Below are 23,552 nucleotides of genomic sequence, written 5' to 3' on the forward strand. Positions count from 1 at the left end.
ATATTCGAGGAATATTCGAAAATTCGAATATCAATTTATCAGCCCTAGTATGTATGTAATCGTGATGCATGCTCTGCGTCTGTCCACTAGGTGGCGTGTTTGATCCGCGTTCCCACGGAGGTGGTGAAGCAGAGGACCCAGGCCTCTCCGTCCTCCAGCACCTACCAGACACTGCTGTCTACGCTCAGAGGAGAGGTACGGACCCCCCATCTCAAAATGTATTGTTCCAGGGACCCCCCAGAAGCAATGATTTGAGTTAGAAATGTTCGCTTTAAAAATATATATATATATTCAAAGGTTTGCACAAAATGTCACGTTTTTTCCCAAATAGCATATCTACAAGCTCATAGCGCGGCACTCGGTGCCGCGCTATGAGCTTGTATATCTGCTATTTTTTTTTTGCTGGGGACCCCCTGGAACCCCCCCCCAAGGACCACTGGGGGTCCCCGGACCCCACTTTGAGAAGCACTGCACTAGTTCTCAAACCTTTTCATGCCAGGGACCCCCCATCTGAAAATATTTAGTGCCAGGGACCCCCCAGAAGAGAAGATTTATGTAAAAAATTACATTTTCAATATTTTTCAAATTAGGACTTAACGTTTTTTAATTTGTCCATTTGTAACTCTTCAGAGTGTACAAATGTGTTTTACTTGTACACTCCCAGAGTCAAATTGACACAGTGTAGAATTGAACTGATCGTGCGTGTACGTGTGTGTCAGTGTTGATTTCGTCGACTAAAACTATGACGAAAAATGTTTGTCGACTACCTTTTTTCACTGACAAAAACTAAATAAAAACAAAACAAAAACTAAGCTACGACGATTTACTACCACATTTACCACATTTACTGACAATTTCGTCAACAAATAAAAACTAGACTAAAATGTCAGTGAGGGACGAGTGGAGAAGAGATCCAGTAGAACTAAAAGACAAGTCATTTTATGTTTGGTTGCGTTCCGGTGTTGCGCATTGAAAATAGCAGATCTACAAGCTCACAACGCGTCGCAGCGCGACGCGTTGTGAGCTTGTAGATCGGCTATTTTCAGAATGCAGCCAAGTGTAAAATCAGCCATTACGACGGCATCGAGGCACCGCCAAAATACATTTTTAGTCAACCAAATGAACTGTAGATTTAGTCGACTATAATCTTATGATATTTAGTCGACTAAAACTAGACTAACAGTAAAACATCTCGGATGTTTCATCTCGGAATGTGTCTAAAACTAAACAATGTTATTCAAAAGACTGACTAAAACTAAATCAAAATGTGCTGTCAAAATCAACACTGGTGTGTGTGTGTGATGCTTGTTCTCTTTTCCCTGTGCAGGGCGTTCGAGGCTTGTACAGAGGATTTGGGAGTACTGTTCTCAGAGAGGTAGGGTTCACCCTTGATATTTCTCTCTCTCTCTCTGTCTCTCTCTCTGTCTCTCTCTCTGTGTGTGTCAAAACAAACAGTCAGACGTGTCGGTGAGCTGATATCTATAGCTCTGACATTTAGGGACACAATTTCCAGGTGAACCTCAAACAGTTGAACCACCGGGGGTGACTGATGGCTCTTCCAGTTAGTGCAGCCACTAGTCTGCGAGGCATTGCGTCGGAGCTTGGACAGCAGGGGGCGCGGCCACTGCGTTGTGATTCAAATCAACAGCCAATGAAGAAAATGGGGGCGGGATCCACATGCAGTGGGTGTTGCATCTAAATAGGATCGACGGGAAGCAATTTCCCCTTGAGAAATTGCGGCCGCCCATTGTTGTGTACTGCTGTTTGCCTCTCGTCTGACTTTTTAGACGAGTTGCACAGCTCTCAGACCGGTAAGAGGCGTGTCCGCTCAGAGTCTGAGCGTAAGTTACATCCCGCCCACAAATACCAGGGCTCTGGCCCAGAAGTTCCTCGCGCCAGAGCTGGCGAAAACTTCTGGGAACTCAGATTAGTGCAGCCACAGACTATAATGTCATCTCTGTCGTGTGGGGAAACCTCATACAGTATTTTCAGGATTCAAATATATTCGAATATAGCAAAAGTAGCAGATCGACGAGCTCCAAACGCGTCACTTTGCGCTCCGTGTCGAGCTTGCGGATCTGCTGCTTTTGATGCTTTTGTGTGATTCTGTAATATGCTCACTCATTCACTGCCAGACTTATTTCTGGCTGTGTGGTCCCACTGACAGGATATTTTGCCATTTTCTTACCTTTTTCAAGTAGTCACAGAATATTTATCTCCAGTATGATCGATCCCCCGATGGTTGCTAATCACGGAGGGGGTTTCACTGTGCTTGCGTGAAAGAAAAGAAAAAATTCATTGCGATTCCCGTTCGCTTGTTATAGCCAGTTCAAAATGAATGTTTCGCTCAAAGATACTCCGTTATTATTTTAATAGGGAAGTGAATGGAGCAGTAACTCTTTGCATTGCGTTATCTCCTGGTTCTTTGTGATAAACGGATTTTTTTTTTAAATAATTTAAAAAAATATATGTATATATTTTAACCCATTAAGACCTGGAACTGTGTCATTTTTAGATTTGAGCTAAAAAGCATTATTTTACACTTTGGGCTATTCAAAAATAGCAGATCTACAAGCTCATAGCGCGGCACCGAGTGCCGCGCTATGAGCTTGTAGATCTGCTATTTTTGAAAAATCGTGAAAATGTGTGCAAATCTTTGAATATATATATTTTTAAAGCGAACATTTTTAACTAAAATCTTTGCTTCTGGGGGGTCCCTGGAACAACATATTTTGATGGGGGTCCGCGGCCAAATACATATAATTGTGGGGGTCCTTGACATGAAAAAGATTGAGCACCACTGATATAGAAACATACGTTTTTCAGAATACTGTTGAGATTTAGGAGACATGTAGGATCGGCTTCAGGTCTCAATGGGTTAATTTACGAAAAAAACACGAAAAGTTCAAATATGGAGACGAGCAACGACATGCTCCTTGTGAGCAAAAAAAAGCAAAACAAATCTAAAATAAATGTTATAATAATATTTGAACCACGTCTTACACTCAAGTTTCACCATCAGATACTAGAAGCAATTACTTGACTCCTCGAAGAGTTTTTTTGACAGGAAATATTGCAAGCCTTTCCATTACTCTTGATTGAAAGCATTTTAATTTCTCTGGGGCTCTGCGAGAGATTGGAAATGCTGATGTATATAGACCCCCCCCCCCTTTTTTTCTCCTCCACTTTGATCTCATACAATTACTTTTATAAGACCGGCTTCCCTCCTGTTGGAATCACTTCTGATTAATTAATGCAATTAGCCACCGTTAGAAATGCAAAACGAAAAACAAAAAAGCGTGGATAAATGAACATTGAGCTGCTCTCCCTCGTTCGGGGGGGGGCGCCAACCTTTCTGTGATGAAACGGATCACGGTCTCCCCGTTTAACCCATTGAGACCGGCATCTGTGTGTCATTTTTAGATGTCAAAAATAGCCGATCTACAAGCTCATAGCGCGGCAGCTTGTAGATCGGCTATTTTTGAAAAATCGTGAAAATTTGTGCAAATCTTTGAATATATATATATATGTTTTTTAAAGAGCACATTTTTAACTCAAATCTTTGCTTCTGGGGGATTCTACAAAATGTCTTCTAAATCCTAACAGTTTTTATTTCAGGGTCCCCACGGTCATGAAATTCCTGGAAATATTTTGAAATAAAAAAAAAAAAAATCCAGTACTGGAAAAGGTTTGAAATTGATCAAACATCATCAAAGGTCCTGGAATTTATCAAGGGTCCTGGAAAAATATTTGGCTATGCATTGTTTTTGGCTATTGATTTTGTTAAAACAAAACATTTTCATAAACATGAATAATATTACACGAAATATGTAACATAAGTAGTTTTTCGCCGAACGGGCTGTGTGACGGCAGCCTAATGTATGTCTCAAACTTTATTTTTGCTACACTGCCTATCTTTGGGCATTCTACATAGGAGTAAGAGACACATTATTGCGCCGAATGATTGTTATATAGGCCTGGAAATTGGGCTAAATATTCTGGAAAAGTTTTGGAAAAGTTTTGGAAATTCATTGCTAAAAATGTGTGGGGACCCTGTTATTTGATTTATTTATTCATTAAGTATGTTGTATCAGTGGTTCTCAAACTTTTTCATGTCAAGGACCCCCAAAATGGGCCCCCCCATCTCAAAATATGTTTTTCCAGGGACCCCCCCAGAAACAAAGATTTGAGTTACAAATATTCGCTTTAAAATATATACAAAGATTTGCACACATTTTCAAGATTTTTCAAAAACGGCAGATCTACAAGCTCATAGCGCGGCACTCGGTGCCGCGCTATGAGCTTGTAGATCTGTCGTTTTTGAATAGCCCAAAGTATAAATTAAGGGTTTACACAGATGCGTTCCCGGCCTTAATGGGTTAATTGCACCTGCATGGTTGATAACAAAGAGATTCCAATCGAACAGACGCGTCGCTTGTTTTACCTCGCCAGCCCCATCCCTGCTGGCGCTTTCAACAGAATTGGGGAAAAGAGAACTGGAGAGAAGCAAACAAAAGTAGTGTACTGTACGAAGGTGACGCTCGTCTTCTCCTCCTTTTCTTTTTTCCCGTTTAGGATGAGGGCAGTGGTGGAAAGTAACTAAGTACATGTACTCGAGTACTGTACTTAAAGGACGACTTCACCACTTTTCAACATATCTTCATATAATAGGTCCTCACTAATGCTTGTGATAAAATTATACCATTTTTTCCTACTTGGTCTGTGTCTCATAGGAGGGCTGTGGACAGTCCAGAAACCCGTCTACCAGTGACATCATCGTTAGACATGATTTTTTTCCCCCAAAAAGATTACAATTTTTTTATTCAGATTTTCTTTGCAACTTTCCAGGAATACAAAGCCTGCAGTTTCTATTAGCTTGGATTCCCCATCGATGATGTCACTGGTAGATGGGTTTCTGAACTGCCTACAGCCCTCCTCTGAGACACAGACTGATTAGATTTTTTTTTTACCATTTTATCATGAGCATTAGTGAGGACCTATTATATGAAGATATGTTGAAAAGTGGTGAAGTCGTCCTGTAAGTACAATTTCGAGTTATTTTTTACTGTGCTGGAGTATTTCAAATTTTCAATACTTTTACTTCTACTCCACTACATCTCAGAGGGAAATATAGTACTTTTACTCCACTACATTTATTTGAAAACTTGAGTTACTTTGTAGATTTAGATTATTATTACTGAACATACATTAACCACTTCAGCCCTATATACACACTTCGGCTATTTGAAAATAGAGCTACCAGCTCACAACGCATTGTGAGCTGGTAGATCTGCTATTTTCAAAAGATTTGTATACATTTTATGAAAACTTCCTGTTGGAATCACTTCTGATTAATTAATGCAATTAGCCGCCGTTAGAAATGCAAAACGAAAAACAAAAAAGCGTGGATAAATGAACATTGAGCTGCTCTCCCTCGTTCGGGGGGGGCGCCAACCTTTCTGTGATGAAACGGATCACGGTCTCCCCGTTTAACCCATTGAGACCGGCATCTGTGTGTCATTTTTAGATGTCTTTGGGCTATTCCCCATCGATGATGTCACTGGTAGATGGGTTTCTGAACTGCCTACAGCCCTCCTCTGAGACACAGACTGATTAGATTTTTTTTTTACCATTTTATCATGAGCATTAGTGAGGACCTATTATATGAAGATATGTTGAAAAGTGGTGAAGTCGTCCTGTAAGTACAATTTCGAGTTATTTTTTACTGTGCTGGAGTATTTCAAATTTTCAATACTTTTACTTCTACTCCACTACCACTCACAACGCATTGTGAGCTGGTAGATCTGCTATTTTCAAAAGATTTGTATACATTTTATGAAAACTTCCTGTTGGAATCACTTCTGATTAATTAATGCAATTAGCCGCCGTTAGAAATGCAAAACGAAAAACAAAAAAGCGTGGATAAATGAACATTGAGCTGCTCTCCCTCGTTCGGGGGGGGCGCCAACCTTTCTGTGATGAAACGGATCACGGTCTCCCCGTTTAACCCATTGAGACCGGCATCTGTGTGTCATTTTTAGATGTCTTTGGGCTATTCCCCATCGATGATGTCACTGGTAGATGGGTTTCTGAACTGCCTACAGCCCTCCTCTGAGACACAGACTGATTAGATTTTTTTTTTACCATTTTATCATGAGCATTAGTGAGGACCTATTATATGAAGATATGTTGAAAAGTGGTGAAGTCGTCCTGTAAGTACAATTTCGAGTTATTTTTTACTGTGCTGGAGTATTTCAAATTTTCAATACTTTTACTTCTACTCCACTACATCTCAGAGGGAAATATAGTACTTTTACTCCACTACATTTATTTGAAAACTTGAGTTACTTTGTAGATTTAGATTATTATTACTGAACATACATTAACCACTTCAGCCCTATATACACACTTCGGCTATTTGAAAATAGAGCTACCAGCTCACAACGCATTGTGAGCTGGTAGATCTGCTATTTTCAAAAGATTTGTATACATTTTATGAAAACTTGTGAAATGGGACATTATGCGTAATGAGTACTTTTACTTTTGGTACTTTAACCCATTGAGACCTGAAGTCGATTCTACATGTCTCCTAAATCTCAACAGTATTTTGCAAAAACATATGTTTCTATATCAGTGGTGCTCAATATTTTTCATGTCAAGGACCCCCAACATGATGATTTTGTTCCAGGGACCAGCAACGATTTGAGTTACAAATGTTCACTTTAAAAATATATATATTCAAAGATTTGCACACATTTTCACGATTTTTCAAAAATAGCAGATCTACAAGCTCATAGCGCGGCACTCGGTGCCGCGCTATGAGCTTGTATATCTGCTATTTTTGAATAGCCCAAAGTGTAAAATAATACGCTTTAGCTCAATTCTAAAAATGACACAGATCCAGGTCTTAATAGGTTAAGTATATATTGATGCCAACATTTTGAATACAGCACTCTTACTCGTAAGAGTATTTCTACATTGCGGTATCGAGTACCCTCTACACCACTGATTGCTTGTTCTACCTTGTCTGCCCTCGGCCTGCTTGCGCTTTTTTCAACAGAATTGGGAAAAGCAAACTGGAGAGAAAAACAAAAGTAGTCTATGAAGGTGACACTCGTCTTCTCGTCCTTTTATCTTTCCTGTTTAGGATGAGGGGTTGGGGGGGGGGGGGGGGGGGGGTGTAATCTAGTCCCCTACCGCCGTGCTAGCCTGTACTTATTTTCTGCCTCACTAAACCCATGTTATTCACGCAAATTCCATCTGGACGGCTGGGGGCGGGGATGAAAAAAAAAAGGACAACAAGATTTCTGATTTCTCCGAGGGGCTCTGAATAAATGAATACATTTGGAGAGACGCGGGGCGCTCGGGCCGCGTGCATACTAAAGTCAGCTGGATGAAATGAAATGGCGATGGTGTTTTTTTTTGGGGGGGGGGGTGGGGGGCGGGGGGGGATGCTCCTCGCTGATTGGCTTTGACGTGTGTCGTCGGGGAAGGTAATTCATTTTCTTTCCTCTCCTCGCTATCTCCCCCACCCCTTTATGCTCGGCTTCCAGACGTGCGACCCTGTCAGGATAGGTTTTGCTCACCTTGCCGGGGCCCCGCTAATTGGGGTCCTCTCGTTCTGTGTATTCGTTAGCCCCCCACCCCCTTTTCTACTCGTTTCTGATTGGGTCGTGCGGGAGGGGGGGGCGTTCGCTATTCCGCTCTTCACATTCGAAAATAGCCAGTTATTCAAGCTCACGATGCGTCGCGTCGTGAGCTTGAAGATCTGGTCATTTTGACAAATCTTTGAATGTTTTCCCCTATGCTGACATGCCAAATATGGACACCACGTCCGGTTTTGAAGGTGGTTAACCCATTAACCCATTAAGACCTGGGACTGTGTCATTTTGAGATTTGAGCTAAAAAGCATTATTTTACACTTTGGCTATTCAAAAATAGCAGATCTACAAGCTCATAGCGCGGCACCAAGTGCCGCGATATGAGCTTGTAGATCTGCTATTTTTGAAAAATCGTGAAAATGTGTGCAAATCTTTGAATATATATATTTTTAAAGCGAACATTTTTAACTCAAATCTTTGCTTCTGAGGGTCACTGGAACCAAATATTTTGATGGGGGTCCGCGGCCAAATACATATAGTTTTGGGGTCCTTGATATGAAAAAGATTGAGCACCACTGATATAGAAACATACGTTTTTCAGAATACTGTTGGGATTTAGGAGACATGTAGAATCGGCTTCAGGTCTCAATGGGTTAAGACCTGAATGGCACTCGGTGCCGCGCTATGAGCTTGTAGATCTGCTACTTTTTGAATAGCCAAAGAATACAATGACACGCATGCTTTCCCTTTCTCTGTTAGATTTAGCATAGCACATGATTATTTAAACACTTCTGTAACTGACTAATGGTTATAAAAGACCCTTTTTGCCTTTTGCGCCGTATTAATCTTATACCCGCGGTCTACCCCTCCTCATCTTTTAAAAAAAAGTGATCCAAATGATCTGCTGAGTGGGCACTTCTAGGTTTTTCCAGCCGGATAGAGCATGAAATCAATGAGATTACGAAACGCGGCGCGTCACGTTCCGGGGGGTGAAAAATGACTTTATTCAACTCTGAATAAAAAACGAGGACGCACGATTAACATCGGCGAAACTTTGTTTGAATACTTGGGTCTGGCTGGAACTTGCAAGTGGAGTGCATTTTTTGTCGGCATATGAATTATTCCCGTTTATCCGGGTCCCTAGATATTTAACTGAGCACCAGATCATTGGTTCTCAAAGTGGGGTCCGGGGACCCCCAGGGGTCCTTGTGGGGGTCCCCAGCAAAAGTAGTTAATATTGCATTACAATCTTAACCACTTTAACCTTTTATACGATGGCTATTAAAACACAGCAGATATACAAGCTCACAGCGCGGCACCGAGTGCCGCGCTATGAGCTTGTAGATCTGCTATTTTTCAAACGTGAACTTCTTTAACAAAATATTTTGCTTCTGCGGGGTCCCTGACACAACATATTTTCAGATGGGGGTCCACGGCCAAATATTTATAAATGTGGGGGTCCTTGACGTTTGAGAACCACTGCTCTAGATCAACAATTGAAGTCAGGGAGTCCAAAGTGTTCATGCATATACATAGGGTAACATCTTAATTGGGGCTACGCTTACATTCCGTCGTCTGTTGGTGTTGTTTTTTGGCATAATTCCCAGTTTCTTGCTGTACCCTCTACTATACTTTACTATACTAGTCTTTGCTGTCGGGCAGAAACCTCATGTTTCCATATTTCAACTTTTTAATGTTTTTTCATACATAAATGCCCTACTTAATCATGCAAGAGTGTCACGCAAAAGTAGAGAAAATAGCCGTTCTACAAGCTCACAATGTGACACGTTGTGGATCTTGTAGATCTGCTGTTCCCGCAATTTCTGAAAGTGGTTAAAGGACAACTTCGTGTTTTTTTATAACCAAGGTTCATGTTTTAGCTTGTAATTAAAGTAAATAAAAGATGAGTGTTATTTTTTTTTCATTTACTGCTTTCTATAGTTTTAGCAATTTTCGCGATATTTTTTTTACGGTGGGCGGGGGCATTCGGGCAGGTGGCAAAATGTGTCTTTTTTTACACAATAACCTGGCGATTTCTTTATTATTATTTACAGTTGCTCTTCTAGCCCCCAATAACTCACATCTGGCCATCAAAGACCACAGGACCTTTTTTATTGTGTAAAAAAATACATATTTACCCTATATAGACATATTTATATAGTCATATGTGTTACATTTATATATATATAGTTATATATGTTTATAATATTGAACCAATGCAAACTATTATTAAGAGCTTGTGACTAAATAATAACGACATTGTATCCATTGGAACGTCTTTTTTAGCCTTTCCTGAAAAGCAACTGTGACAACATAGTATCCTGTAAACACCGTATCTTTACATACCATAGAAGAGGAAGGGCTTGATTAGCTGCCCTCCGCCACTAGATGGCATGCTAAGATTGGTGCACCACATGTAACGAGCCCCATGTTTTTTGCCTGTCGGTCCCTTTCCACTCCTCCACCCCATTGCCCTCCCTCGCTCTCCCCGTGTGCACTCCTCCTCCTCACCCCTCCTCCTCCGCCTCCCTCATCTCAGCCAAACTGGCTTCATGACATTTTATGAGGAGCAATCACAGAGCTGGAAATGATAGCTTTCCCCACTGATGGAGCAGCGCTCTTCCTCCGTATCTCTAGATGTGATCCCAGGATTTGATCTCGAACCGAGCCAATTTGCGCTTTTGAGTAATGAGCCCCGGCGCCGGGTTATTAGATAGCGATTTAGTCATTTGGTGGGGCGTGTGCTGAGAGGGGGGCCAGGTGTAAGTTAACCCATTAAGACCGGAGGCCGATTCTACAAATGTCTTCTAAATAGTAGTATTCTGAAAAGCGTATGTTTCTATATCAGTGGTGCTCAAACTTTTTCAAGTTAAGGAGCCCCAAAAATGATATGCTTTTGGCCGCCGACCCCCATCTCAAAATATGTTGTTCCAGGGACCCCCCAGAAGCAAAGATTTCAGTTAAAAATGTTCACTTTAAAAGAATATATATTCAAAGATTTGCACACATTTTCACGATTTTTCAAAAATAGCAGATCTACAAGCTCGCCAAAGTGTAAAATAATGCTTTTTTAGCTCAACTCAAAAAATGACACTGACGCGTTCCAGGTCGCAACGGGTTAACCTGACAGTCACTAACACGGCGGCGAGATGCAACGCGAACGTCCCGCTGATTGGCTATACACAGCAGAAAGGCCACACTACTCTCACTCGTTACATTACAGGCTCATCCTCTTGCTCAATCTCCCCCCCCTCTCTCTCTCTCTCTCTCTCTCTCCGTCTCTCTCGCCCAGTCCTCTTTCCTCCACTCAAAGCCACTTTATCTAAATCCCTTTCTTCCACCACAGTTATTAAGTAGGGACGCGCAGAGAGGAGAAAGGTAAGTGAGCTAGCTTAAGTGAGGGTGAGCAGTCAGACACAATGTGATGATAAATGTGTTCCTCGCTCCCTGCCAGTCCCCGGGTGTTTTAACTAACTGGCCCTCCGGCAAGTTCGGGGGGACTTCTTCTTCTCCCACCCCAGCAGCAGCAGCTGGGGACCTGGCAAGCACCAGAGGTATACAGGATCTGGCAACCTTCGGTGTCAGGCTCTTATGAAACACCTTTCCGTCGAGTCCTGCCCCCCCCCTCCCTCCACACCTCTACTTCCTCTCTATTCCCTCCGCCCCCCCCCCCCCCCCCCCCTCCACTCACTTCCAAGTTCTCTGCTTGCACCAATCCCAGAGTTTTTTAAGCCCTATTGTATGTATTCCGTTGTGCGACAAAATAGCGAAAACAGCCGATCTACAAGCTCGCGTTGCATTTTAATAATGATAATAATGCATACAATTTATATAGCGATTTTCTAGGTACTCAAAGCCGCTTTACAGAAACTTTATTAGGAAGAAAAAAATCACACCTGTGTGAAGGTAGCGGCACCTTTGATACATTTTGTCATAGATATGTGTTTCAATATTAATATCTAATATATAATATCAATATTAGTTTATACCTGACCAATCAGAACCTCGACGGGCCTGACCAATCAGAACGTTGACGGACCTGACCAATCAGAACCTCGACGGGCCTGACCAATCAGAACGTTGACGGACCTGACCAATCAGAACCTTGGCGGGCCTGACCAATCAGAACGTTGACGGACCTGACCAATCAGAACCTTGGCGAGCCTGACCAATCAGAACGTTGACGCAAAAGCCAGGTATAGAGGGCTAATATCCGCTCTATACCTAAAGGTATAGAGCGGCTAGCGCCGCTAAAAATTTGTTCAAAAGTTAAAATCTATAGAAAAAAATCACACCCAGTGTGAAGAGAGTGGTGCCTTTGAAAGTGTAACTGGTTGCATCCTTGTGTTGCAATCAGCGACAATATGTTGTCACGTGACACGTGACAACGTATTATCCCGTGTCACGTGAAGCTTGACCAATCAGCCGTGCTCAAACATACGGACGGACGGACATACGGACACACGGACAAAGTCAAATGTAGGAGTGGTTGGCACCACTCAAAAAGGGGGGTTATGTCTCGGTAGGGAATGCAAGTCTGAAAAGGTGTCTTTTTTATTTTTTATTTATAGTAGCCAATCATATTTTCTCCCCTTCTTATCCCCAATTTAGTCGTTATGCCAATTGATTCCTCTCCACACACATTTCTGTGCTGCTGTCGTATCCTACTGCCAGTGAGGAGCCCCCACCGGGAGGACGTAGAGCCCGTAGGAGTACGTGCAGAGACAAATATCACCCTTCCCCGCCTGGCTTCCCTCCCCCCGAACACGGGCCAGTTGTGTTCGCATAGACGGGAAAAAAAAACGGATGCACCGCGGTGGATTCGAACCCACGACCTCCGCGGTGGTGGGCAGGGACTTTTACCACCGCGCCACCCGAGCGCGTGGGGGGGGGCAGCTTTGATGCGAGCTCCATAGGCAGGGGGGCGGCCACCGAGAAGGCCCTTTCACCCCAGGCTTGTTTTTTTTTGTCTTGTGGATGTCCAGGAAGTTGTAGCTTGTAGTGATTTTCTAAATCTTTCACTTACAATCAGTGTTGCCAGATTCTGTGAGAGAAACAAGCAACCAGGTCTAGGACAACCAGCCCAAAAGAAGCGACTATGGGCCACGTGAGCACTTTAACATATACATCAGCTATTTGAAAATGGCAGATCTACAAGCTTACAACGCGTTGTGAGCTTGTAGATCTGCTATTTTCAAATAAACTCTCGCGGGGAAATTATAATAAGCAGATCTGGCAACCCTGCTTACAATACCGTGACCAAAATAGGGACTGCAGGTTGAAAGTGGTAACCTGCAAGGGAGAAAAAATGTTATGAAAAGTGATTACGACCCAACAAAAACATAATCCTGTCGAGAGAGGGTAGCTAAATCTCAAAAGTGGAAACACATTTTTTTGTCCTGAAACGGGACACAAGGGCAGACTGGCTTGACCGTGTGTGTGTGTGTGTGTGAGTCTCATCCCAAAACGGAGGAAATCCTTCACAAATTGCAGACTTGTTGAACAACACAGTCTGACCCAATGGGAAGAGGCCGTCACACAGGCAGAGATGGCTGCCCAGGGAGACTGGGGGGCCATGTTCCCATGGAGAGGTTTCCACTTCCTTCTAAAACCTGCCCTAGGTAACAATCTCAAAGCCGTATATCTATCTGTAAATCCAAGGAATGTCTGTCTTCCCTGTCTCTCTCTCTCTCTCTGTGTCTGTGTACACATTTTGCCCCGTACATGAAGATTCCCAAACTCCCAAATTGGTGTGTCATAGATGACTTAAAGGGATATTTTACTTTCAAAAAAGCTTTGGGTCATTTTATGGTCTACTCAGGCTTTAGTGAGCCCCCCAGACCGTTTTAAGTTGCTTGATTCAGTATTTAGATATTTGATATTAATTTAATCAGATACGCCCCCTTCCTATACCAACCCATTATAACTTCAAACTCCATTTTTACTCACCCTGCCCTCCTAATACGTGAGAGGGCCGGGTTTTTTCTATTACTTTTTCATTTATTTTATTTTTGGGCGGTGCAACCGCCCCTATATGTGAGGTTTGGACATCGACATTCGCTGCACTGTGATTGGCCACCATTGTACCCCCCTAACCCTGCACATTCAATGCAAATCACTGGCCACCATTGTACCCCCCTAACCCTGCACCGTGATTGGCCACCATTGTACCCCCCCAACCCCTATTCAGGACTGTGATTGGCTAGTGAAACACATGACACATGTGCATAGCCCTATAAATAGGACTGTGCACTTAAAAAAAACACATTTATGTTTTTTTTTAAGTGAATCACCCATTGTGGTCCAACCATTGTTTATTGTTAATAAATAGCACCACACACTTCAGAAACATTACTTTTCTTTAAGTGAACTTCCATCACTGTGATGACCACTGTGACCACACCGCCCACTTCACACTGGGTGTGATTTTTTTTAAATCCTTATGGAATACTTCAAAGCTAGTCTCAAATCTCGGTCAAGGGACATTGATAAGACAATAAGCTGCATATAGTGAGCTAGCTTTGAAAGCTCATCATGCGTCTTGCTAGCCAATCACAGTACTGAGCAAAGGGTGTGAATAGAGTCAGCCAAGCACAGTACAGTGAAAGACACATTTTCACGACGGTCTTTTCACAACGGTCCCAGACCCACTTATAGGAGCGGCTACACCTCTCAAAAATCTTAAAATGAAACTGATCCCGGTCTTAATGGGTTAAAGTGGAAAGGGGGTTTCTCCAGTGTGGACATGCAGGTGTCTCTTTAGGTTACCCAACTCATTGAAACTCTTGTTACACGGTTTACAGTGGTATGGTTTTTCACCAGTGTGGAGACGCAGGTGTGTCTTCAGGTGACCTAATTGACTGAAAGTCTTGTCACACTGTTTGCAGTGGTATGGTTTCTCTCCAGTGTGAACACGCTGGTGTTTCTTCAGGTCACCTGTCTGACTGAAACTCTTGTTGCACTGTTTACAGAGGTAAGGTTTTTCTCCAGTGTGGACATGCAGGTGTCTCTTCAGGTTACCCAATTCATTGAAACTCTTGTTACACAGTTTACAGTGGTATGGTTTTTCACCAGTGTGGAGACGCAGGTGCAACTCCAGGCTACCTAATGTAGTGAAAGTTTTGTTGCACTGTTTACAGTGGTAAGGTTTTTCTCCAGTGTGGACACGCAGGTGTGTCTTCAGGTGAGCTAACCGACTGAAACTCGTGTCGCACTGTTTACAGTGAAAAGGTTTTTCTCCAGTGTGAACACGCTGGTGTGTCTTCAGGTTAGATAACTGACTGAAACTCTTGTCACACAGTTTACAGATGAAAGATGTCTTTCTTGTGTAAGTCCTCTGACGGGTCTTTGCGTCTGGTTGAGTTAACGTCTTGGTAAACTGTTGATGACTGTAAGATGTTGGTTTGTCAGTGTTTCCATGTTCATGGCTGGTTATTACACAGGTGGTGGTGATTTGCTGATCGGCTGGTGAGGGGATCTGTCCCGTCATCATTTTCCAGTAGAGGTCGTCGCTCCTCTTCATGTGTTGAGAGATAGTTGTCGAGGCAGATGTACACTCGGAACAAGAGACCTGAGTAAGGAAATATCTGGAATCGCTCCTTCCAGGAGTGGCGGTGTATCGTCAAAGCTGCTTCTATGAACTGAAGTTGTAGGTTCTGCAGGGGCTTGCAAATGTGTCTTTTGTCTTTAGTCGCAGTAGTTACAGTAGCTTAACACTTTATATAGGCTAAGCAGAGCTCTGCTCTTACCTCACTCAGAACACAAACTGTTGCCATAACAACAGCCATGTGTGCAAGCCGCCACCTTTCCATATTTGGGCAAGACTGATATAATCAATATAACATCATCACCATGACGACAGAGATCAACATCAGCCGCTCCTATAAGTGGGTTTGGGACCCATCCGTGGTGAAAGTTTTTCTTTCCGTCGTGAAAATGTGTCTTTCGCTGTACTGTGATTGGCTGATTGGCTGTGACGTACTGTGATTGGCTAGCGAGACGCATGAGGAAATTGATAACTCGTAAATAGCACCACTCACTTCAAAAAATGACTTTCTTTTTGAAGTGAGCTTCCATCACTGTGATGACCACTGTTGTTTTTGAGCACCGAGCGGTGCAAATATACAAGTGTCACAGCAAAGGGTCTGAATACTTATCTTTGCAGGACGTGCTGTGATTGGCTAGCGAGACACATGATGAAATTAACTTTGCTCATAAATAGCACCGCTCACTTCACACTGGGTGTGATTTTTTTATTGTATTTAATTGTTTTCCTTTAACAAAGAAAATATAAAAAATAAATGAAAAAAGTAATGAAAAAACACGGGTATTAGGAGGGCAGGGTGAGTCACCAGAACCAAGGACGGGTGTTTTTGATGAATCTAACATGTTAAAAATGGAGTTTGAAGTTATAATGGGTTTGTATAGGAAGGGGGCGTGTCTGATAAAATGAATATCAAATATCTAAATACTGAATCAAGCAACTTAAAAACTGTCTGGGGGGCTCACACAAGCCTGTGTAGACAATAAGATGACCCAAAGTTTTTTTTGAAAGTGAAATGTCCCTTTAAGCGTTAGACTGGGCTCCAAGTACTTTGATAACGGGTGCTGCACTGAGTACTCTGACGATGCACTAGTTTGTCCAATCGCATCGCTCTAGTACATCTGCTACTTTTGATACTTCTGTGTGACGCTGTAGTATGACCACGTGGGGTGTTCATGTACGATTCATTTAGATAAGAGGTTTCTGCCCGACTAATGAGGGGATTGCATTGCATTTCTTTTTCTACATTTTTAACCCACAATTTTTGTAACCAATTTTTTCACCCAGTGCCAATTGTCTAAGTAATCCTGGGCGCTACACTCCCTCTGCCATTCTAGGGAGAGCTTAGAGGCGAGCTCATGCCTCCTTCAATGCATGAGGAGCTAGCAAGCCGCTTCTTATCACCTGACAGGGGGGGGAGTTTCCCCGGTTAGAGACGTAGCGCGTGGAAGGAACACGTCATTCCAACCGGTTCCTTTCCCCTCCATCAGGCGCCCCGGCTGACCAGGGGGAGGCAGTATAGAGACCAGGATTACTGCGTGTTTTTGTGAGGGTACTTAACATGTTGACTGCCACAATGATGCTGAGGCTATGAGAACCTCTGAACCCGGGGCACACAGCTAGAGCAGCCCTCTCTGTGGAGCCATGTTTCACCGTGATGCACGTTCAGACGGGATTGGAGAAGAGAAGGGGAATCACGCTCATATCCTGTCTCGGTCGCGCGCTGATCCATATAGGCTCTTGTTTACACACCCTCGTACGACTTGAACAGACGCTGCAGAAGAGCGAGGGAGGGAGTAGAAAGAATGGGAAAGAGTTGGGAATGGGGCGGGGGGGGGTTGTATTTTCCTCTGCAAAACCTTAGGGCAGGGTCTGACGGGGAGGCCACGTGTGAAGCAATGGAGTCTTCCTCCTGTTTCGTGTTTAGAGTTGGACGGCGGCGACCGACGGAGCCACTTTTAATCCGTCAGAATTACAAGGCGTCCCGAGCAGCGCTTTTCCGAAATCAGGCTTTCAGCAACACCCAGCTTTGGCGTCAACGCAAACGTGGCTTCTCTACGAGATGGAAAAGGAAAGGCAACCGATTGTCTGGAAAACTGTGGAAATTATAAGAAAGGGAAAATATTATAAACAGTGGGACGCAAAACAAAAACGCGAAATTTGACCCATTAAGACCGGGAACGCATCTGTGTAGCCCCTTTAACCATTATCTGATACTTTGGCTATTCAAAAATAGCAGATCTACAAGCTCATAGCGCAGCACTCGGTGCCGCGCTATGAGCTTGTAGATCTGCTATTTTTGGAAAATCGTCAACATTTGTGCAAATCTTTGAATACGTATATTTTTTAAAGCGAGCATTTGTAACTCAAATCTTTGCTTCTGGGGGGTCCCTGGAACAACATATTATGAGATGGGGGCCCGCGGCCAAATACATATAATCTTGGGGGTCCTTGACATGAAAAAGTTTGAGAACCACTGATTATATCAAAAAAACTATTAGGATTTCGAAGACATTTGTAGAATCCCTAGAAGCAAAGATTTGAGTTAAAAATGTTTGCTTTGACAAATATATTATATTCAAAGATTTGCACACAATTTCCATGATTTTTCAAAAAAAATAGCAGATCTACAAGCTCATAGCGTGGCACTCGGTGCCGCGCTTGTATATCTGCAATGTTTTTAATAGCCAAAGAAATCTATAATATGACACAGATGCGCTCCCGGTCTTAATGGGTTAAATGATGAAATCTCTTGTTTCCGTTAACTGTGATGTTTTTCCAAATCACTTTGGCCCGCGCGCAGCTGTAATATTGCTTTATTTATATTTAATGTATTTTCCGTTTCTCCCCCTTTTCTGCCAATAGGCTCTATGCACAGCAGCCATATTGGGAATGAATTGGGCCCCTTCCTTACTTCCTTCGCAGGTGTTACCAATGATAGTAATTAAGGCTTAAGATTTAGTGTGGCGTAGTGGTTGTCTTATTTTCAAGGACCCCCATAACTCTGAGAGTGTACAAATGGAACCAAATGGACCCTTACGGGTCCATTTGGTTCCATTTGTACACTCTCAGAGTTAGACACCCACCATAAGGGGCCATTTGGGAACCAAAATGGAGTGTTTCTAGTGAGCCAACATGCACGATATCAGCACCCTGACCAGAATGGAACGGAGCCTTCATTAGTATCATTGGTAACACCTGTGAAGGAAGTAAGAAGAGGCCCAATTTCTTTCCAATATGGCTGCTGTGCATAGAGCCTATTGTTTTAGTTGTCATGCCAATTTCCCTTCATGTGTTAGTCCTTCCCTGTCACTGCTGTGGGCTACAGTTGGGTCTTGGGGAGGGTGTGGACAACCGCGCGTCTCCTCCGATAAACATGAAGCTGCAAAGCCTGGTCTTTTCACCTGATAGTGAGGAGTTTCACCAGGAGGACGCAACCGTACAGCATCCAGAGGAACCCTGCAATATTCATATATTTAACCCTTTAAGACGGGGAGCGCATCTGTGTCATTTTACGATTTATTTGGCAAAAATAGCAGATCTACAAGCTCATAGCGCTGCAACGAGTGCCGCGCTATGAGCTTGTAGATCTGCTATTTTTGAAAAAATCGTGAAAGTTTTTGCAAATCTTTGAATATATATATATATTTTTTAAAGAAAACATTTTTAACTCAAATCATTGCTTCTGGAGCGTCCCTGGAACAACATTTTGAAATGGGGGTCTGCGGCCAAATACATATGTCCTTGCAATGTCCTTCTTATAAGGGCTTACACGTCTATAGAATAGCTGGTTATTATTATGAATAGTTTTGAGTGATAGACGTTGATGTTTTGTCAACATGTGCTACTGCAGCACCCTTATCTGCTTCCACTGTGATCAATGAGCCCCTGACATATATGACCTGCTGACAACGTGGGTGTGTGGGTGTGTGTGTGTGCGTGTGTGTGTGTGCGTATGCGTATCTGCGTGTCACATGAAAAAAAATGCCCACATTTGCATAACTTTCCAGAATCAACATTGGAACATTGGACAAAGCCAGAGTTAACATACTTATTTCATTTTGTTAAGATGTTGGACTCAAAGGTTTTTAACGAGGGAATATTCAATATCTGGCTCAATTTTGGGGCTCTGGCTCATGGACTAAATGCCTAATTTGCATATTTAAATATACAATTTCAGAAAACTTGTAATACGATAAATCATTGTCTTCATGTAAGTAATCAACTCAGGAAGTTTCATTATGATAACTCTTTTTTAAATGTTGTCATTTTTTCACCTGTCATGTACGTATGGGGAAAATAACAAAATGTGTGATAACCATGAAAAAGCTACTCCTGTGGAAAGGTTATCATATATTTATTTACTCGTATTGACCCTATGAACAATTTAATATAGGTATGGTTTTGCCCACTCTTTCGATAATGAAATCTTGTGTGGCTCATGGACTATTTACTGCGCCGCCGACGTCAGCATGCAGACAAGTTGAAAACGCTCCGCCAAATTGAAATATCAATATCCAAGAACAACTTTGGTCTGCCATAAGGAAACTCTGCCAAGCGAATCCAGTCTGATTTAGGACAAGAAGACAGACGGGTCGGTCTGTTCATTCGTGTGATTGAACTTCTTTCGCGCCATTAATATCTCACCTGCTTGACTAATGGAAGACCGTTCGCAGATAGTGACCTCATTCGGGAATTCTAACGGGGGTTAAGTAGACCCTTTGTCGGAAGAATGATGACCCTTTTACACAGTAAAATGCTCTATTATATTTATCCATTCGGAACTCTTGAGAGTGTACAAATGGGAGGCCCATCACTCTCAAGAGTGATGGGCCTCCCGTGCCATGGAAAGGTAGACCTGTCCATAGCTGGACACTTTGAAGCAGTATAACACACGTCACTCCAGGGATGAATAGTTCAGCCGGTGTCACTCTCCATGACAGATGAACGCGCTCCCGCTCACAGTGACAAGCCTGTACCTTTCCTTCACATCGTGCCTGTGTGTCTGTGTGTGTACTGGCATTACTAGTACACGCAGTGGTGTAAAGTAACTAAATACATGTACTCAAGTACAATTTTTGAGGTATTTTTTACTTTCTTCAGTGTTTCCAATTTTCAGTACTTTCACTTATACTCCACTACACCACAATATTGTACTTTCTACTCTGCTACAATTACCGTATATGAAAACTTTACTTACTAGTTACTTTGTAAATTTGTATTATTACATTACAAAGCACACTAACCACTTCAGCCCTACAGTATATATCTATTTCGGAAAAATAGCAGGTCTGCAAGCTCACAAAATCCTTTTCAAAATCCTTTTTATACATTTTGAAATCGGACATTTAGCTGATATTTTGATGCCGATAATTTTGTACTTCACCGTTGTCTTTGTTATGGTTGTGCTGTGAACTTTGCCATCCACTTGAGTCAGAGCGATTTTTAAAACCATGTCTTTATAGTCATCTTTCTAGTTATTGGCCTTTCACACCAAGCCCTATAGGCCCTTATAGGCTGAGACCTAGTCTTACAATTAGGAAAGGATCCAGGTTAGCATTAGGTATTGAGAGATTGGGGTTAGAGTTATGTATGATTTATACTTCATTCTATATGAGTATAGTAATACCTGTGTGTGTTGTGTGTGTGTGTTTGTGTGCACACATTCAAGCTCATACCGATGTACATTCCCATTGGCGTGTCCGCAAAATCCATTACTCTTTCTCCTTTATCCAACAAGACAAAGTGCGTGATGGCCCCGTGGTCTCGGCGCGCACACATACATTACACACGCACACACACATACATTACACACGCACACACACACACACCCAAGTCACACTCCCTGTGGGAGGGCCATTGGCAGGTGCTTCTATACGTGGCTTCTGCCGCAGACCTCGGAGATCCTTCCTTGGGTCAACAATCGCTCCCGATTGATGACTTCTCCAGCAGTCAGACGGGTGTGATGAGCTCGCTTGCCCTAGCAACGCATGCTATTGGCTCAGAGCTTGAGGACAGTGCGAGGCTTGTTGTCGTTTTTTTAGCGTGATGATGATGATGTATGATTAGGATGATGCATTGCAAGGCTGCGCCGCAGAGACCCATGGATCACACGCTGGCGATGTGCTGCACCATGCCTGTTGAGTGTTTCAATAAGTAAGAAAACAAATCCATCTTCGCCAAGGTGATTTGTAATGTACAATAGGAGTTAGTGTGTGTGTGTGTGTGTGTGCTTGCGCGTGCGTGTGTGTCAGTGCGTGCTGTACTGTGTGTGTGTGTGTGATGTTTTCAGGGAGCTAGAGTCAATATTTACTGTCGGACTTATTTATTTTTTTCCCTCTCCCGGGAGAAGAAGCTGTCGCGTTTTGACAGTGAAACTGTTTGCTTGTTTTTGCCTCAGTATTGTGTGTGTGTGTGTGTGTGTGTGTGTGTGTGTGTGTGTGCGTGCATGTCCAACAGAGTGCGGATGTGACAATCATGGTGGCCATGTTAACAAGCATATCTCTGTGGCTCTCGGGGCTATGTTTGCTTCCCATAATTTTCTGCATGTTTGCCTCAATCCAAGCAGAAAAACCGTCGCTGCTGCTCCACATGTTTCTAATAACACACTCTTCGGCCCCCGGCAGCCCGGCTAGGGACCGGGGTCACGGGGGGGATGGGGGGGGGGGGGTGTGGGTAGTTACCGAGGGGAAGTAGGTCTGGAAATGGGTAATGGGTTTCGGGGGAAAAAAGGTGGATTGAATGCGATGGAGAGACGGTAACTCCTGCTGGTTTTAAACCAGTGGTTCTCAAAGTTGTTTGTTGTCAAGGACCCCCACGAATTGATATGTATTTGGCCCCCCCGTTAGATTTTTTTTGTGCCAGGGACCCCCAGAATAATTTCTATTTTTTTTTATTTTTTATAAAATTTAAATTTAAAAATATAATTTTTCTTTTTAATTAAATTTTAATTCTGGACTTTTACTTGTAACAGAGTACTTCTACATTTCAGTATTGATACTTTTACTTAAGTAAAATACTTGAGTACTTTTTCCACCACTGGAACTCAAACAGGAGGATACAGATTACGCATTAAGTGGTGAGACAAAACCATTAGCCGACAACATTTGGAACTGGAACACAAGCTGATGACTGATCTTTGTTGGGTTCTCATCTCTCTCCTGATTGGATGGAATTTGTAACCCACCTGAAAATGTATTTTTCTGTTTGCTAAAGAGCTGGAGAGACGATATTAGGAGACCCCTGTTCCTGAACAAACACTCTATAGCAATGATTACTATCGGAATATAGAGCGTTTAACTTTTTAGCAACATTTTCTTTCAACCATCACTTACAGCCCTTTTAATCCATATATCGTCTCTGCCAGGTTGGAAACCTCGTATGTCCAAAATTCTAAAACGGCAAAAGTAGCAGATCTACAAGCTCGAAACGCGTCGCTCCGCGCCGCGTTTCGAGCTTGCGGATCTGCTACTTTTGATGCTTTTGTGTGATCAAGTAGGGCGAGAAGTTAATTTACGAAAATAGCCCATCCACAAGCTCACAACGTGCCGTCACGAAACTTCGGAAAAATCCATACATTTTGAACGTTTCTTTTTTTTTTAAAGAAAAATTGAAAACATTTGAAGACTGCCCCAAAATGGGCATGCCAGGGTTAATGTGGTTAAACCCCCTAGCTTGGACGCAGTCCGTGCCAGAACATAATGGATTATGAATAGTCATATTGCAGACAGCTGCACTCAAACAGTGCAGGAGTTGGAATACCTCTTTGCCACTCGCGTTTAACCCGTTGAGACCGGGAACGCATCTGTTTGTCATTTTTAGCTTTCTTTGGGCTATTCAAAAATAGCAGATGCCACGCTATGAGCTTTGTAGATCTGCTATTTTTGCAAAATCGTGAACATTTGCGCACACGTTTGTAACTCAAATCTCTGCTTCTGGGCGATTCTACAAAATGTCTTCTAAATCCTAACAGTTTTTCTGAAAAAAACGTATGTTTCTATATCAGTGGTTCTCAAACTTTTACTTGTCAAGGACCCCCAAAATTATATGTATTTGTCCATGGACCCCCATCTCAAGAAGAAGCAAAGATTTGAGTTAAAAAAGTAAAAAAAAATCATGATTAAAAAAAAATAGCAAATCTACTAGATCATAGTATAGATCACTCGGTGCCGCGCTATGAGCTTGTAGATCTGCTATTTTTGAATAGCCAAAGTATAAAATAATGGATGAAGTGGTTACACAGGTGCGTTCCCGGTCTTAATGGGTTAAAAGCCTTCAAAGTGGCATATTCCATAATTGTCTACATATTACTGTAAGGCCCCATTACATTTAATAGTCCCATTATAATAAAATAAAAAACATTGTATTAGCACAGTAACCTGCGTGAGATCATCGTTCGATTAAAGCAT

At 42.6% G+C, this 23,552-nt stretch overlaps 1 protein-coding gene across 1 annotated transcript in view; it reads left to right on the top strand.

The window, feature by feature from the left end:
* slc25a26 (solute carrier family 25 member 26) overlaps positions 1 to 23,552 on the top strand; it is a gene marked incomplete at its 3' end in the record, with an annotated part of 55,909 nt that overhangs the window by 20,453 nt on the left and 11,904 nt on the right. The window contains exons 4-5 of the mRNA XM_084061662.1: positions 91 to 195; positions 11,056 to 11,155. Coding sequence (XP_083917788.1) covers positions 91 to 195; positions 11,056 to 11,155 — 205 coding nt within the window. The remainder of the gene's footprint in view (positions 1 to 90; positions 196 to 11,055; positions 11,156 to 23,552) is intronic.

This window comes from Gymnoscopelus microlampas (assembly GCF_963454915.1).
Source record: "Gymnoscopelus microlampas genome assembly, chromosome: 7".
In the NCBI taxonomy this organism is placed as follows: Eukaryota; Metazoa; Chordata; class Actinopteri; order Myctophiformes; family Myctophidae; genus Gymnoscopelus; species Gymnoscopelus microlampas.